Source organism: Seriola aureovittata, chromosome 1, assembly GCF_021018895.1.
Source record: "Seriola aureovittata isolate HTS-2021-v1 ecotype China chromosome 1, ASM2101889v1, whole genome shotgun sequence".
Classification (NCBI taxonomy): domain Eukaryota; kingdom Metazoa; phylum Chordata; class Actinopteri; order Carangiformes; family Carangidae; genus Seriola; species Seriola aureovittata.
In genome coordinates this window covers 11,810,845-11,828,645 of record NC_079364.1, presented here as the reverse complement: position 1 = coordinate 11,828,645, position 17,801 = coordinate 11,810,845, and the positions used below count along the sequence as shown (strand labels likewise).

The 17,801-nt window shown below is 39.7% G+C and overlaps 1 protein-coding gene across 1 annotated transcript; it reads left to right on the top strand.

Annotated features, from left to right (window-relative positions):
* The first annotated feature begins 1,722 nt into the window (after positions 1-1,722).
* On the top strand, positions 1,723-17,569 carry gas6 (growth arrest-specific 6). Its single transcript, XM_056377998.1, has 15 exons — positions 1,723-2,254; positions 2,479-2,639; positions 5,249-5,273; positions 5,383-5,445; positions 8,176-8,298; positions 9,332-9,451; positions 10,250-10,372; positions 11,612-11,733; positions 12,334-12,452; positions 13,160-13,349; positions 13,453-13,617; positions 13,703-13,871; positions 14,108-14,247; positions 14,341-14,542; positions 15,424-17,569. Exons 1-15 carry the CDS (start codon positions 2,179-2,181, stop codon positions 15,576-15,578), a joined length of 1,953 nt encoding a protein of 650 aa, XP_056233973.1. The 5' UTR covers positions 1,723-2,178; the 3' UTR covers positions 15,579-17,569.
* Positions 17,570-17,801: the final 232 nt, after the last annotated feature.

The following is a 17,801-nucleotide window of genomic DNA, read 5'->3' as shown; positions in this document are numbered from 1 at the left end:
GGCATCAAGTCAATAACAATGACATGAGACAACCATTGACAACTCATTTAGTGCCATGTGCACAACTGTATGTAAGGAACACTATGTTCCACTCTTTCCAGCACTGCTTATATAGCAGTTACATAGCCATTATTTTCAAAGCTGTGCGACCCAGGTCTAACCATCACTTGATGTTGATGATTTCTTCTTTCTTTTTGGAAGATCTCCACTATACCACTACACTAATTTGTTTGTTATAGCCCTTTTGTATTATTTAACATTTACAGTAACATTAAGACATTATTTTAAACAATTATAATGCAGCAACCTTTCAGACACATCGCATTATCTCTTATCAATTTTCATTTAACATTTTGTCTTGACTTTTCACTATATGAGGAGGAACAAAACTATCAAATGCAATTTTATTGATACCTCATACCTTGTGTATGATTAAACAGAAACACATGGCAGACTGTGGCCTAATGGCCAAGATGCAGAAATGGGAATACTGAGGAAAAGCAAGTGAAACGCAAACAGCAAAATGTGGGCTGAACTTATGAGTAATTAGTTCGTTAGAACAGGAAAACCGATTTTCAGTCAGTGAAGATTTACGGGAAACAAAACTGAAAGAAAAATGACTTATATGGGTTTAAATTTAACCTGAAAGATGTGTAATGACAGCTCTGATTCCTCTGAAGATGAGGAAGAATCACTGCTTTACTTATATAAAAATATTAATGCCATCATTTAAAAATATTCCATTACAAGTGAGAATCCTGCATTAAAATTTTTGTCAAGAAAAAGAATATAAGTATTATTATCATAGTATACTTAAAGTATCAAAAGTTACTGGAGTAAACTTTACTCAAGTAAAGAACAAATACCTCAAAATTGCACACAACAATATTTTAGAAAACTCATTTTACAAAACGCAACAACGAGATGGGTTGGAAAAGGTAATCTACTAGTTGACTTTGGTGCTGCCCATTCACAAAGAAGAATTGTTGTCCTTATCTTTCCTGCCTTCTGAAATATTGTTGAATTTTCTAAAAGTATGTTGCATTTTGTATTTTGTTAATTTGTTTTGTTCAATGCTCTTGTGTTATGCACCTCAGTGCTACTGTACCATAAAATGTTTCTGTTACTATTACAGGTCCATCCATCCGTCTCTGTGTCTCTGGTACTCTTAAAATCTGAAAATCTTAACTTTTTTTATTTTATATTGTGGTTGTTTTTTGTAAAGGTGTGTCTTTTTAAATAGCTTCCCTTTTTTTTCTCTGTGTTGAGTAATTAACACAGAAAACCCCGGGCAAGGTATTAATCCACCATCAGAGAACAATAAGGATGCAATTATTACTTTCATTATTGATACATTTGACAATTATTTTCTAAAGTAGCCTAATCAATTGATTTAGTGTGTTAAAAGCCTAGTTAACATTTTCAAATTGGTTCATTTTGTCTGACAAAAAACCCAACAATGTGTGGGAGACCAGCAAATATGGACATTTAAGAAGCTGGAATCAGTACATTTTTGGCATTTATACTATAATGGCTTTTTTTTGTCATTGTCTGATTCATCATTAGGCCTACAGCTCTAGATCACATGCTGGTTTCTGAGTGTCTGGGGAAACAATATAACTGTCATGTATGGTGGGGGCCCAAAAACAAATTTGTTGCCCCAGCCCCCACCTTTTGAAGTTGATCCGGCCATGGGGAGAGGTGTCTGAAAGGCTGCATCATTACAAACTCCTGCCTACACTTCTCAGAGCAACTCCCCCTCAGAGGCGTGCAGTCTTTCTCCGCAGACTGGGGACTCATTCCGGCCAGAGAGGGCTAAAACACGAGAGAAGAGGGTCAGAAAATAAAGTACAGACTGCAATGGGGATGAGCTGAACTGCAGAGAAGAGAGGACGGTCGCTTAACTTGCCCGTGTTATTAACGTTATGCGGGAGAAACACACGACAGTTTAGCTTGCAACGCTCCGCGGCGACAGTGATTTAACATCAAAAACGTTAACGGCCAACGGTCGGAAGTACCTGAATACCTGCAGTGTTTCGCACTAACGTTAGCCTCGGCTTGGTGCAAACAGCGGTGACATTGAGAGACGAGGGGAGATATTGAGAGGCTGAGCGGGGGACAGTAGAAACGGGACGGGAGAAAGTTTCTCAAGCTTGGCGCAGACACAGCGGTTAAACAATGCGGCTGACCCCGACAAAGTCCCTTTCATCGGCAGCTCTGCTAATCCTGCTGGTTGTCCGCTGGTCCGACAGCAGTAAGTAAACAATTACATGCTAGGTGGCTAGCTAGCTCGCTAAGTCCCCTTTGACATTTGTGTTGTGGCTGATGATGATTTATTAAGCGTCACTAACGGCGCTATTTCGCAACCTCTCTTCAATATTTTCGTTTTTTGGGAACCACATATTGCTCAACTCCTGAGTTCTTTGACCTTCTTTGATTCCTCTAGGGTAATTAACACAGTGTATTTTCTTTTTTTAGTTTCATTGTCTCCTCAAGAGGCAAACCAGTTTCTGAGCAGACACAGAAGAGCTAATCAGGTTTTCGAGGAGACGAAGCAGGGACACTTGGAGAGGGAGTGTGTGGAGGAAAGGTGCACCAAAGAGGAGGCCAGAGAAGTGTTTGAAAACGACCCGGAGACTGTGAGTATATCAACAAGAAGTTAGTTAAAGCACCAAAACACCGCTTAAAGTGGTATTCTGCAGTCCAGGTTGCATGCAGGTCCCACCCCCCTACAAAGAATAGAACATGGTTGTCATAACATCATATCAGGCTTCTTCTCCTTAGGCACCGCAGTACCAAAAACTATTATAAGATGATTAAAACACCATCATCATTATTAGATTATATACTGTAACTTTTGCAACCCTGTATTTGTTATTTACCATAAAGCTGCAAAGTCCGTTGTTGGCATCATGTTCATATTGACTTAAAATTGATGGCTGTAATGTGACAGTAGACTAATGATTCATTATCTGGGCTGCTGGTGTTTATGCTCCAATAAATCCAGAATGCTGATAGCTATCACTGCAACATAATATTCCCATGTCAAGGACTTGGCATGTTGTCTGCTCTTTTTGTTTGTTTCTGTGACAGACACTGAGTCAGTGTGACTAAGCTTTAGTTTATGAAATACAGTATTAAAGAAGGCGCTGCTATCCCTACACTATCCCTTCGCACAGACAGTCTTCTATTTGCTATAATTTTGCCCCGTCTGCTGGAGATCTGCTTGGCTCAGGTTCCTGCCAAATATGGGTAACACCTGGATATCTTTTCTCCATCTCTCTTCTCATCACCTGTATCGCTGTATGCCTACACATGCCCACTCTTACATTTCCATACACAAATGCATGGGAATGATGCAAGCAAAGTCCTTTGATTCTGATTGGTCTCTTTGGGAGCAGTTTCCTGTGCAAGATATGGGTTTCATTCAACACACTAATGCACATTGCCGCACTAATACATGCAAGTATACATGCTCCAACCCTGTTTTTCTGTTTTAAGTTTACCAACAAACAAAATCCATTGCACTGTGTGTGCTCAGGAATATTTACTGCAGATTAGTTTCCATTCACGAATGTGCAGATCAGCCTTTCCATCCATGTGAATACATAAGCCTATTGAATATGTAATACATGTGCTGGATATGCAGACCAGCTCCGGAGATATAAATAACCTGATGTGTCAGAAAACGTGGAACATGGGCTATTGAGCCAAGAGGTGTATTCATTCACTGGCTGAGAGTGCAGACTTTTAAGTCTTTTAACAGACATCTGTTTGGGGTGTGTTGCATGTGTCAGTGTGTGTGTGTGTGTTTGATATTCAGTAAGATAAGTTATCGTAAAGACTCTTGCCCAAACCCGTTTAAAAATATTAGCTGTCAAGAATTATCAGCAACAAGTGTATCCTGACAGTGTTTTTGTTTGATTTTAACTGCTTGAGTTGTAAGTCAGAGATTCAAATGAAGTTTTAACTGCACATGCAGGGAGTGTTTGTTAGCATAGTGCTGGTGATGCTGTGCTCTTCAACAGTCACTTTGACCTTTTACATTTTGGCATTGTGAATTTTAGCAAAGAGGGAGTGAATGTGGCAATCAATGATTCAGAGATTATTTGTAAGATTAGCCAAGTGGAGCGACATAGACGCTGAGGGAAGGAGGATTAAAGCAAAGTTGAGCTGGGTTTAGAGGAAAAGGTGAAGTTGGGTGACGTGCCTTCTAGTTGAGTTTGAATCAGCTGGACGCACATCACCAGCAGAATAGCGTTTGTGTGCCTGTAGTTTTGTACCATGTCGTGACACAAAGCTGCAGTCTCATTCATAGCTGCATTATTCATTCTCAAAGAGCCCATCTCTGACTCTGCATTTTCCTCTGCTGCAGCTTTCCGGCTCTGCAGAGAGAGGAAGAGTAGGGTGTTCCTGCCTGGATACTCATGATTATCCATGGCAACGAAAGCTATCACTCCAAGTTTCTGGTCTCTCATCTGTTAGGCAACATTTTAAAAGGGGGATAAATAGTCAATAAACTTGTTGGGCGCAAGTTTAATAATAACCAAAAACTTGCTCTATGACTGACCATCAAATCAGGGTTATAATCAGGTTTTGCCGTGTAACATGTGACTGGCTTCAGTAAACTTTATTCTGATTACTAATTATTACAAATCACCTTTTTTCACCTCAGCTTCCTGCATCTGGCTCATAGTGCAGCATAAGATCTCTAAAGTATCTATGCCTCCAGATACAATCTTTACATTGGTACATCCCCCTAAATTTTGACCTACATGTGAAGGAACACTGCAGCCAGCAGGTGGGAAGGATGCACTATCAGGAATGCAGAGAATTCTTAGGAAGCCCCTGGCAAAGGGCCGCACCCATTAGATAGAGCCCACACACACACACACACACACACACACACACACACACACACACACACACACACACACACACACACACACACACACACACACAGATGACGGACTAATAATACTGAAATCTCTGTCCCGATATAACACACACACATACACACATACATGGACAATGCAACTCTTGAAATTAATGATTGTTTATGAATCACTTTTGCCATGAATAGGAGCACAGAGATCAGACATAAAACAAAACCAAATCCTAGATTATGTCAAGTATTAACAGAAACCTCCCTTCTAATTGCAAGCATCTGTTTAGATTATCCTGTTCTGTTTAGATTTTTGTTTATACGCCTACGTAACTTTATCCCTCTCTCTTCTCCCTGATTTAGGACTACTTTTTCCCCAAGTACTTAGGTAAGTTATCATTCTGACTAAAACCATTCATCTCTACTCATAACAGCCATCTTTTCAGATTATATCTTTATAATCTGTTCATTTTAATTTCACTTTTGTTTCTGTCTAGCTTGTATGGACAAGTTTGGAGACTCTGAAAAGAAGAAACAGGATCTGGTCACTTGTGTCCACAGTAGGTTTTATCTCCTCTTGTCTGTCCGTCAGCTTCACATTACGTGTTGATTGTAGGTCTGTGGACGGGTTTAGAGAGTCCTTGAAAGCCCTTTTTAAACCTACCCTTCCTTTCTTTTTCTTTCTGTCTTTCACTGTGCAAGTATTACTACACCCAGAGACATCCACCTAGTTGTAGTGTGGGGTTGGGCTGCACTGCAGTATTACTGCTCTGCATCACACTCACACTGAGGCATACACTCTCTCTCTGTAGAATATGGAAGAAGAAGGAAATATGATGAAAAGGTGCAGAATTTTTATGTCAACTCCAGGTCAGTTTTTGCAGTGTTACACACGTAACTGACTACGTGAGTGTGCTATATGTGCGTGAGCTCAGGTATCTGTGAGTAACATTGCAGCACTTTGCTACAGTGATGCTGCACATTGGTGAATGAGTAACACACCCCTTCAGTCGTCACATACTCCCTCACCACACACTGTGCGTGACTGCACCAGCATCTTCGTGAGCTGGCTCAGTGGAGCAATGACGTGGGAGAAAAAGTCTGACGTGACTGGAGCACAGGATTTCTGCTGCATCAGGATACAAGAGACCTGGACCAACCCGGCTTTGCTGAGGAGGGAGGGAGGGGGCTGCAGCATTGTAAAACTTAAAGATATGGTGGTTGTAGCCCCCCCCTTCCCTTTTTTTTTTATCTATCTGTCGGCACACTATCTCTTTCTCACTGCAAATCTCTGCCCATCTGTCCCCTGTCTAAGTGCAGTGTATGAGTGGGTGGCAGGGTTCCCATGGGTCCTTGATATCTTGGGGGTGGGTGGGGGGGGATCAAGGCCTGGAAAGTTTTTGAAAATAGATAGAAATAGACATGTGTAATTGATAGTGCTTGCATTTATATATATTCTGTGCAAAAATAGAAATTATGTTGTTACAGTAATTAACCTTAATCCATGTCTCAAACTATGTGCTGTTTTCTCCCCTTGAATTTGAGGAAATTGGGCCTGGAAAGTCCTGAAAAAGTCCTTAAAATTGATGTTTAAGAAGGTGTGGGAACCCTGGCGTGGTATACTTTTATCAAAGCAGATCGTGACATTCCACTAATTCCATTAATATAATATTAAAGATGTGGGATGTTACAAACATGGATCATTACGGAAAGCTACAGTTTTGGCTTAATATTTGCATGTGCCAAAAGTTGATGTCATTGTAAGCACAGCAGATGCATTTCTTCCCACTCATCCATTCTATTCCCTTTGCAGTCAGCAAAACACTCAGGTGTTTTGTGAATTGCTCTGCAGAAAAATAGAATCATTAACAACATAACACACAACATAACACAATGTTTTCCCATTCTGTAGCATTTCGTAAGCATTCCCTATGACTGACAGGAATCATTGCTGCTCTGTAAACTTTGGATGGCTGAAAAAGTAATTGTCATATTAGTACTTAAAATAATCGTTAGTTGGAGCTGCCTTCAACTTAAATGAAAACAGCATATCATAAAAAACTTTTTATAAAAATGTGTAACTCATTTTGAAGCAGCGAAATCCTTTTAAGTGTACAAACGAATATTTGTGTGCGTAAAAGTCCACTTATTTATGACAAATTTACAAAAAGTTAGGTGATGCCTGTATTTATTCAGAATTGACACAAAATAGCCTATTCATGCACACATGCAGTTATCATTAACAAATAAATCATCTACAAATCAATGTACTATTTCAGGTTGCTTTCAATTTATGATTGCCCAATACAACAGAATGAGTAATACATTATGAAAATGTAACCTGATATTGCAGCTTAAATGTTTTTCAGTGTTGTAGTTTGTTTTTAGAGAACAGTCAGTTCTCTGAAGATTACTGGTAATGAAAGTGATGAATTACTGGGCTCATCGCTGGATCATTGCTGGTCTTTATTTCATGATTGATGGTCTACATTCAGTATCTTTTGCTCTTTCTTAGTATCCCTTCATTTGTTGTGAGTATCCACAGGCACATCCAGCCCCCGTGTGTAGTTTAGATTTATTGTTATGGTGACTCTGCTGTCAATGTACATAATCCCAACCTCTGAAATATTATGTGAAACTGATAATATAAATAATCATAAAAAATACATCTCACAGTTGAAAGTGTGATGTAGTATTAATATGCATAGTACTGTATTGTGCCATTATCATCCAATGAAAAATGGCTTCATTAGAAAGTTGTACCTTTGCGTTTCATGTGTTTACTAAGCTTGCTCTCTTGCTCCCCCCATTTTCTCCAGGCACTGTCCTTTTTCTGTCTGAACTTCAGCTAACATGCCCAGACTTGTTGAGCACTCAGACTTCTCTGCTTGGAAAAGGATACTGTACAGGGAGAGAAAAGATTTACACATTGCTCACTTACATAAGCATGCAGTGAAAGAGAGCTCAAGTAAAAATATTGAATAAAAAAATAGGACAAACAGAAATGTACAGATAGTTGAATATATGTCCCAATATCCATAAGATCTTGCTACAGGACAGGTATGCTGGGAAGGACTGAATTAGGGGATCTCTGGCACAAGAGCTTAGCCAGCATTAGGCTATTTATATTGAACTCCTGATATGCAGAACATAAGAGATGCCCTTCCTCTGTCTGGTATCACTTTACAATTACACTTACTGAATTCATCCGGTTTGTACAAACTCAGTTTTAAAACAATATTAACACTTTATACTCTGCGTCTGTCTGTCTGTCTTTGTTTACCTCACAGATATTCCAAACCAGTGCTCTCCTTCTCCCTGTAATGAAAGAGGTACGGTGCGTTGCGAGGACAAAAAGGGCGACTTCCTGTGTCACTGTTTTACAGGCTGGACAGGAGCCAGATGTGAGAAAGGTACTGTCATCATGTGGAAAGTGAGACATAGTGTGTAGCTGGAGCTCAGCAGAGGTTGAGTTTTTGCACCATCATTCAGTGTCATTTCAAGGGTCTCTGGATAGATGTTTGGCCTTGCTTCTGACAGCCAACTGCTGTCCCATCCAACGATGGAATCACTTTTGTCCCATATTTGTCAAGTAATGTTATTGTTTCTCATCAGTGGACATCTTAGTGGAGCTGTAATTAATTTGACCTTGGCAAAACTGAATTTCCTGTGTTTTTGTTTCACTTTTATCTTACAATTGCTACTGTTATTGTTCACATGCATTCTATTCAACTACTGCTGTTATGAATGATGCATAAATGGTGTGTCAGGTCAATATGAACTGCATGTACGGGAACTGCGGTTATAGAGTTCATAACAGGAATCCATGAGTCTCTTTAGAGGTCAGAGCTAGTTACTGTGTACAGATATGTGAACAGGCTGCATCTCCTCTAGAAAAAAAATAGGGATTCCACTTTTAGAAAGAAAGTTTAACAAATATTAAGTGTATAAGCAGAAGTGGAAAGCATACATAATTTATGCACACACACTGTGAGGGAGAAAGAAACATATTTCTCTGATTTATGGCACAGCCGTCATTCCACACATTTCCACTGTGACTCATCCTGCCACCTTACTGTGAAAGGAAACCAAAACAGATTCAGTTTGACTTGGTCTGAGCCTTTTCCACTTGACGACCGCACTTCTCCTAAACACTCAGCTGCAACACTCAGCCACAATGACATAGTGTGTCAGTTATTCATAAGGCGTTTAACAAAGTACAAATTCATAGGATAATTATGTGAGCTTTTCAAACTGACAATTCATGCGGTCCACGCCTATTCAGAATTCCACTATTTAATGTTCACAACTGGTTATGTTCAATTCAACCTGATCCCGAATTACTATGGGAAATCTTAACACAAGCCCAATAGTCCAATGCGGTACACAACCCATGATGATGTTTTTCCTGCGTTCATGTTGACTGTACTACCATTCTATTTGCAGATGTCGACGAGTGCAGCAAGAAAAATGGAGGGTGTGAGCATGAGTGTAACAACACTATGGGCAGTTACCGCTGCTCCTGTCACCAAGGCTACATGTTGGTAGGACGCCAGATGTGTAATGGTAAGCCGCAAACCATAGATGCACGTAGTCTAACAACTGTACTCATGTCAGTACTGTCGCTGCAAATAGCACTGTTTGACTGTTTGAGTCAGTCTGCATTTTGAATCCACATAGTACTATTAAAATTTGTATTTTATGGGTTATTGTTATATGAATATTTTCAATTAATTTTCAAGGATTTTGAATGTGTGAGTTTTGACCCAGTTGAGGGTACTAAAGTAATCCAATGAGGGTGTTGTTGCCTTGTGACATGATTATGATTGGAAGTCCATAAGGAATGAATTCATTAGTTAAGGCAAAAACACTGTACATTACAATCTCATGTTGCACAAGCAATAATTGTTTAAACCCACAGACATTTAAAGTTTTAGGGTTTCCACAGAGAAATGTGCATAAAATTAGGATAGAGACATTTAAAAATTTCCATTTGATTTAATGGTGCAGCCTCTAAAAATAGTGTCTTTGTTGTAAATATTTATTTCAGTGTTAAGTGTGAGTTTCAGTCAAATGCTTGAATGTATTGTGTACTGTATATGATGTTGAAAAGCAGGGTGGAATAATCTATTGATCTATTCTTAAAGCTCATTTTAATATTGGGAAAATTTTGATTGAAGTGGTTAATCAACCAGGACCAGAATTTACTTTTTGTGTCTTTTTTGACACTAATGAGTAAAGGTACAAACAAAACCTCTGCATATCATGTCCTTTCAGCTGAGGTGTTGACTTAAGGTTTTCTTGTGGTATTGAATTTCCATCAGTCTTTGATGTGTCCATCTAACCACATTTTATGTCTTTCAGATGTGGATGAGTGTGAGGACACAAGTGTGTGTGGAACAGCACGGTGTGAGAATATGAATGGCAGCTATGATTGCTTGTGTGATATCGGCTATGTCTACGACAATGAAACCAAGAGCTGTGTTGGTAAGTGTGGACGCACACACAATAAAATTTACACACACACACACACACACACACACACACACACACACACACACACACACACACACACACACAAACAGACATAGTTTCATTAGAAGCGACTGAGGAGCAGCCTCAGCCTCAGCAGGACTTGACGCAGCTGTGTTGCAGGGTCAGGAAAGGAATGCAAAGACATTTGGAGACATTCTGTATAAGTAGGTGACAGGTCACTGTCAACTGTTGTCCAGTCTGTCTCCAAATTAATTTCAGGAGTGAAATACACAGACTGGCACTGTGATTCACCTTGTTTTGATGCATAATGTAATTTCCAGAGGGTCTTTATGATTTTAACTTTGGTCAGGACAGAGAGAGTCATAAAAGCAAAACAGAGGAGGAAAAGCTGAAATGCACTGGTCAGAATTTACAAACACAGAAGACATGCCATAGGTTTATAGATTAGAGAAGTGTTTGTTATCTTAATCAGACCAAATCATGCTTTACACATCCCGTAACTTGAAGGCCCATGACATCTGTGAAATCATGCAAAATCTTGCGGTAGCCTTGGAGCTCAATGACTGTAAATAAGAGCTCAAAATATACCAATCTGATCTTACATGTCAAACAGGTTATATCCCATGTTCCTTCCAAAGTGCACAGTAAGGGATTACATAAAAACTGCTCAACACACACTTTAATTCACAAGAATGAACACCAGTGATAACGCCAAAAAATTTTGTCTTGTTATTTAATAGGATTACACAATAAGATCAAGTAATCATAACATCAGATTTGTTCATAACATGGACAAAGACTTCACTCAGTCATTAATCACTTGTGTGCTGTGTTTTGCTCTGCAGTGGAAACCAGACTTTTCATAACCTCAGTGTCCCCCCTCAGAGAATTAACATTTATTATAGCCAACCTCCTCATGGCCATGTAAGGTTATATATGGAGGAGGGAGATACCGCCCAGTCATCGTCAAAGACCACTTGACTCAAGTGTTGTTTGCATTCCCTGATATGTTGACGGGAAAGAAATCAGATTCTTTCTTTTTTTTTCATACATTCTTGTGGAACTGATGTTATTTTGATCCTTGAAAGTTGGTGTTTTGACTAAGCCCACCACGGATGTGACTTTGATAACTTCATGAACTGTCTGCTTCTCTGTAACCCTTTATACCCCAGTCATCACTTTCATCTCTCCTTCTCTTTAATTTCTTCAACCTGCTCTGTCACCTCTCAGATGTGGATGAGTGCATGGCAGGTGTGTGTGCTGAGGAGTGTCTGAACACTCCAGGGAGTTTCCATTGCTTCTGTGATGGTCGTCAGGGCATGAAGCTGAGCCAGGACCTCAGGAGCTGTAAGGTGAAATACATTAACTGTTGCATATTAACCAGCCATTTCAGATTTCAGCTTCCACTTTTATTGTAAAATGTGAATCGTAAGCAACTTCTAGCATCTGTACATCCAAAATGAAACTGAAAATATTTTTTTTTTATATCTGATTGCCAGTTGTTGGGAGATGTCACACACCTATAAACTAAAAGTGGGATTGGACTGTGTGTGCAGGAGCCTGTTTAATCAATTTCTGTTTCAGTCAGCACCTTAAGTCACTGTGGCTACCGCTGACTAAGGTACCTAGGAGGCTCATCGTCTCTTAATGGTCAAGGGTCGATTTTAGAAAAAAACTTACATGAATTAATCAATTTTATTTTTTAATCCATCCATCCATTTTCTGCTGTTTGTCCAGGTGATTATGAATTATTGTTATATTGCTGAGGAGGTGCTAAAAAAAGTAACAATGAATTCAATTTTTTTTCCATAATACTTTCATAATTTGGCTTCTAGGCTCATGAAACTGATATCAAATTGCGTTCTTTGTGATTAAAGTCTTAAATTGAAATGGTTCTCATGAAGTGGCAAAATACGTTATCTCCGGGTGGTTGTTTGTGTTTTCTCTTCCAGCCTATAACTCCCTGTTTGTCGCCGTCTCTGAAGAGGAACTCTCGTTCTCTTTACCTGGGCCGCATGTTCAGCGGTGTGCCAGTGGTGAGGCTGCGTTTCCGCAGGAGAATTCAAACTGGGTGAGAAAATTGTTCTGTCTTAATTTTCAACACTCTCAACGATTGTCTCCTGACAAACATATCACACTTCCCCCACATTTAAACCTTAGTTACACTGAGTGGAAAGACACACAAATGATTGAGTGGAGTGATCACACCTCTTCCAGCTCGCTTTATCATAGCAGTGAATGGTGTATATGTAAATAGTCTAGTGATCGCAACTTCTTTTTGCCAGACTTGTTTGCAAGTATTTTTGCAGCAAAATATCCTAATGCTTCCTGAGGAAAAATGTTGAACTTGAAACATGTTACCTAACTTTGTGCTTGCTTGTTGATTTTTAAATGCATTAGAAGATAAAATAATTAGTTTACTACTTTTTTATAAACAATAAGCTTCCACTTGACTGACCCTGAGAATAAATTGGTCAGAGGTCTTAAAGGAGAACTTGTTTTTTACCATACATAGTCACTTTGTGAAGTTATATCAGCAATTCTAAAAATAATTTCTAATATTAGCGGGGATGAAAATGCAACCCACTTTATCAGAGCGGGTAAAAGATAAAATTATTTTGGTCACTAAAAGGAATTTCCTGTTTCTCATCTACCATCTCTTCCTCTCCCTTCTCTTTTCTTTTTTCCTTTTATTTCACATGTATCCCACCTTACCTCTTCATTTTAACTTAATCATTCAAACACACATGCACATACCTCCATCTCCACCACTTCTAGCTTTTCAGCAGAATTCGACTTCCGCACCTACGATCCTGAGGGGGTGATCTTCTTTGCTGGAGGTCACCTAAACAGTTCCTGGATCGTACTGGCAATGCATCAAGGGAAGCTGGAGCTGCAGCTGAAGTATGGCATAGTCAGCAGAGTCACCAGCAGCGGACCCATCGTCAATGACGGCCAGTGGAGAAAGGTTAGAGGTTTCTGGCAGGGGCCCATCATGGAAAGTAATGCACTGTCTACAGTAGCTTCATTAGCTCATTGAAAGCTTCTCAAATGTCTAATTTTCTCATCAGATCTCGGTGGAGGAGCAGGGCCGCAGTCTAGTGATTAAGATTGACAGGGAGGCTGTCATGAAGATCGCAGTAAATGGTGATCTGTTTACACTAAAGAAAGGCATGCATGAACTCAACCTCACAGTGGGAGGAGTCCCTTTCAGAGAGGATGGCCTCGTCAATCAGGTGTTTATTTGCACATAATTGTGTATTTTCTCGAAAACAAAAGGAAATGTTCTTTACATATTTCTCAATTGTATTTATTTTGTAGGTGAACCCACGTTTGGACGGCTGTATGAAAGAGTGGCGGTGGCTGACAGGTGAAGACACCTCCATTCAAGAAACCATTCGGTCTAATGACAACATGCAGTGTTTCAGCGCAGAGGATCCTGGAGCATACTATCCCGGCACAGGATTTGCTCTCTTCAACATCAGCTATGGTACAGTGTGTGTGTGTGTGTGTGTGTGTGTGTGTGTAATGTATAGCATGTTGGGGGCTTGCATAACCTAGCCTAATTTCTTCTTCCTGAAGCAGTTAGTCAATATTTAATTTGTTTGGATAACTATGAGTTGGCTTCCGCCATCCACTACACTTTTGTCAACAGTTTGCCCAGGTTTTGTTTGTCGATAAAGTTCATGACTTGCTGTTCTTAACTTTCTGTTCTCCACACTTCAGAATCACAGAACCTGAGCGTCCAGTTGAAACTGCGTCCAACGCATGCTATCGGAGTGCTGTTTGTACTTGTGCACCAGGACAGAGTCCCTCTCTCCATCGCTTTGGCCGACTATCATCCCGGGTCCGATGAATGGCGAGATGTGAGCTCTTTAAATCTCAACCCGCATATGTATTTGAAATTAGTTTGTTACTGTTTGTTTGACTTGAAAAACTGACCTTTTGTGTGCCTTCAGTTTGTTCTGGTATCTGCAGGTGATGCCATCATTGCCAGCTCCCCTGCTCCACTATGTGATGGTGAGAGTCATGAAATCCAGGTGACAATCTCAGGCAACCAAACCTTACTGCTGGTCGATGGCCAGCCTGGACGAAGTGAAGACACCCAAGTTCCTACTGACCTCCTGTCTCAATCCAGCACCTTCATAGGAGGCCTCCCTGGTGAGGGCACACATGTATACACATTTTGCAGGATGTTGTTTATTTGTTATCTTTTATTTACACAATATACAAGTTACTAAGTAAGTGATTTTATACTAAGGTGGAAATGAATGTGTCATAATTGATTCATACATTGAAAAATGAAAATGTCAGACATTTTCTTTTTTCAGTATATTAGAGGTTTGTCATTTAACAAACATACACACATTATTGTAGGTCATTCATGCATTTTACTTCTGTAAAGAAAAATGTGTGGTCTAGAATATGTACAGAAACAAAACAAGTATTTTGCACATTTTTTAAAGTGCAAAGCCACACAAGCCTTCTTATATCCAGTTTTCTTGAGCTGATCAATGGAATAACCTAAAATTTAGGTTTTTCTGCCCAGTCTCTCTAAACACTCTGTCACAGTTTCCTTTGTTCTGTTAATGACTGTGTTGTACAGTCTCCAAAACATCCAACACATGTCAACAATAAATTACCTCACCCAGTGAACGATGAGAAGATGATGTTATGCAAATTCATAAGTGGCTTACTTTGTTAACTTGTGCTATAAATATATATGTATGTAGCAAACCATAGTTGTCACTTCTGCACTGAATAAATAATTTTGCCAGAAATTACTCCAACATTCCCTGAACTGGAAAGAAAACATAAAATGGGTTTTGTGTTTTTTGCCAAATTGTTAGACAGTGCCTTGAAGAGAATAGTCATGTATATTGATTAAAGGTCCAAGTGTTGGTTAATGTGTTTGCTGAGTCTGACAGATTCAGCACTTTGAATAATACTGTTTACATACTTGTGGTTAGGTCACAGTTAAGGCACCCACACAATCCGTCATGTTCTCTGCTTGTTCACATGTTGTCATTTTTTTCCCTCAGATGACATTCCTCTGGTGTCCACACTGGTGTCAGCGCCCTACAGTGGATGTATGGAGGTCAGTGTAAATGGACAGTCTCTGGACTTGGACCAGGCCATCCATAAACACAACGACATCCGCTCACATTCCTGCCCCCTGCTGGACTCTCACCAGTGACCAGCGTGTCACTCTGCCAAAATTGATCCATAAGCAGTTGATTGAGGCAATGGGGATGATATCCAATATATTTATAAAAGCTTTGAGCAGTGGGGAGATGTTTTAGATTGGAATGTAAAAAAAACTAGACCCAGGTATTGTGGTGCAGGTGGAGCCTTAGCCCAGGATCACCCTGTCCTTTTACTGTGATGGCACTGCTTCCTAGAGGCGTTTGCAGGGATTTTCACGGTATTGTAAATCAGTAGGTTAGTTAGTTAGCCAATGGGCAACATCCCCTGTACTAGGCAGAAGAGTTGGGAATAAATGCTGCACAACATTGCCTCAAAAACTGCCCATGTATCACAGCCTTGTAAGCCCACAAGAACACACAGGGCCTTGTCCAGATCTATGTTAAATAGTGGGTCTTGGGTCAGGCATCCTGTGCCTGGCATACGCCTGGCATCCTGTGCTTATATGCAGATCTGGCTGGAACTTTGTAGGCAGAGTGACTCTTCACTGCAGCAACTCAGCTGATAGAGCTGTGGTCATGTTGCTTACATCCAGTTCACCTAAGGCCCACGCTCACAAAGCTTGAAATAATCAAGTGCTAATGTAGAATCTGATGAAATGAAAAAAAAAAAAAAAAATGGGGACCAGCTAAAAAAGTCCTACATCAGCCGAGAAACTGTGCAAACAGGTGGTCAGATCTTTGTGAGTGTTTGGTGTATAATGATTTAGGGGTTGATTGGGGACTAAATCAATATTATTTGCTCCTAACAAGCTGAATGCCCTCCTTCACCAGAGCATGAAGGTGTGGTATTAGGCACAACTTTGTGTTCTGTAGAAAACCTTGCACATTGTTGCAGGTAGAAATGGACTGCCACGTGAAGCCATTTTCTTGATTTCCATTCGACGAAAGCAGCACTCCATGTCTGCCTGCAACCTTAAAAATCAACCGTGTGCCTACAAAAAATAACCAACCCAAACTTCTCGACAGCTTCCCTCTAAACAGGTGAACCATTTCACAAAGGTGCAGTACTGTAACACACAAACAGAGCTAACACTTTTCCTGATGAAATGTTGTACTCATTACATCTAAAACACTATGCATTTCCACCTCTGCATTTTGAAGTATTACAGTCTGTTAAAGAACTGACCGACACCCTGATTCTCAAGAATCTTTAATCTGACTTCATCACAAAGGCCCCTTCTTTCCCTCAGAATCACCCACTCACAGTTAATACCTGCCATATACAATTTGAGGATGATAGATTAGTCACAGAAGCACAGGGAGACAGGAAGGGGCCCGCTCCATGAAGGAGAGAGAGCACTGCATCAATCGCACCACACAAGCTACTGAAAGTAAAAAGAGTGCGCTGTAAAATACTGAATATGTAAATAATGTGACTGTACAATGCTTTATAGAAGACAAAAAACAAACACTACCTTATGCTCACTGAGGTTTTCTGCACATTTAAGTTGATCCAAAGTTAAACACTAATCCATGATTCTTTTCTTGAAATGGGAATTGGGAGACTGTGAGAGCAATAGCCAGGGATCAGAGTACCGTAACTCTATAGGGACTGAGTTTTTCATTTTATAGGTGCTGAGCAAATCAAAACACAATAAAAACAAAGAATGTCAGAGGAGCATTGCGATTGAGAATGCCAAAAGGGCTCCAGTGTTATTTTACTTTCCTCTCTAATGTTTCGTTTTCTAGTTTTCTGTTGAATGAATGCCAGAATATAGAGCTTGACGTGTTAATTTTTTTTTTAATCATGTGTTGTATATTGAACTTCTCTTTAGTTTTTATTTTTCATGTTAACTGCCAGTATGTGTACAATGCTGAGAGAAGTCTGCCTTTTGAGTTTTAACTTCCTTCAACAGTGAAAATCCTATTTAAAAACAAAAATAAAAGCAGTTGTATGAACATTATAGAGTAAAATTGTATTTTCAAAAAAAAATGTTTGTATGCTGTGTGGTTATGTTAAAGATAAACTTTTCATGTCCTGCTCCGTGTGTGACATGTCGTTATTGTTCTAAACTCAAGGTTTACTTAATGTACTAGCTTTTTACAATACAGCTTGTAAAAAAACGCTCTTTAGCAAATGGAAGTTTCTACGGTATCTTCACATAGTATAAATACAATACATCCGTCACGTGATGACAAGTGGTTGTATATGTGATTGACATTGTAACACCTCTTAAACCACCTGTTGTATCTGTTTATAGTGCAGCCAAACA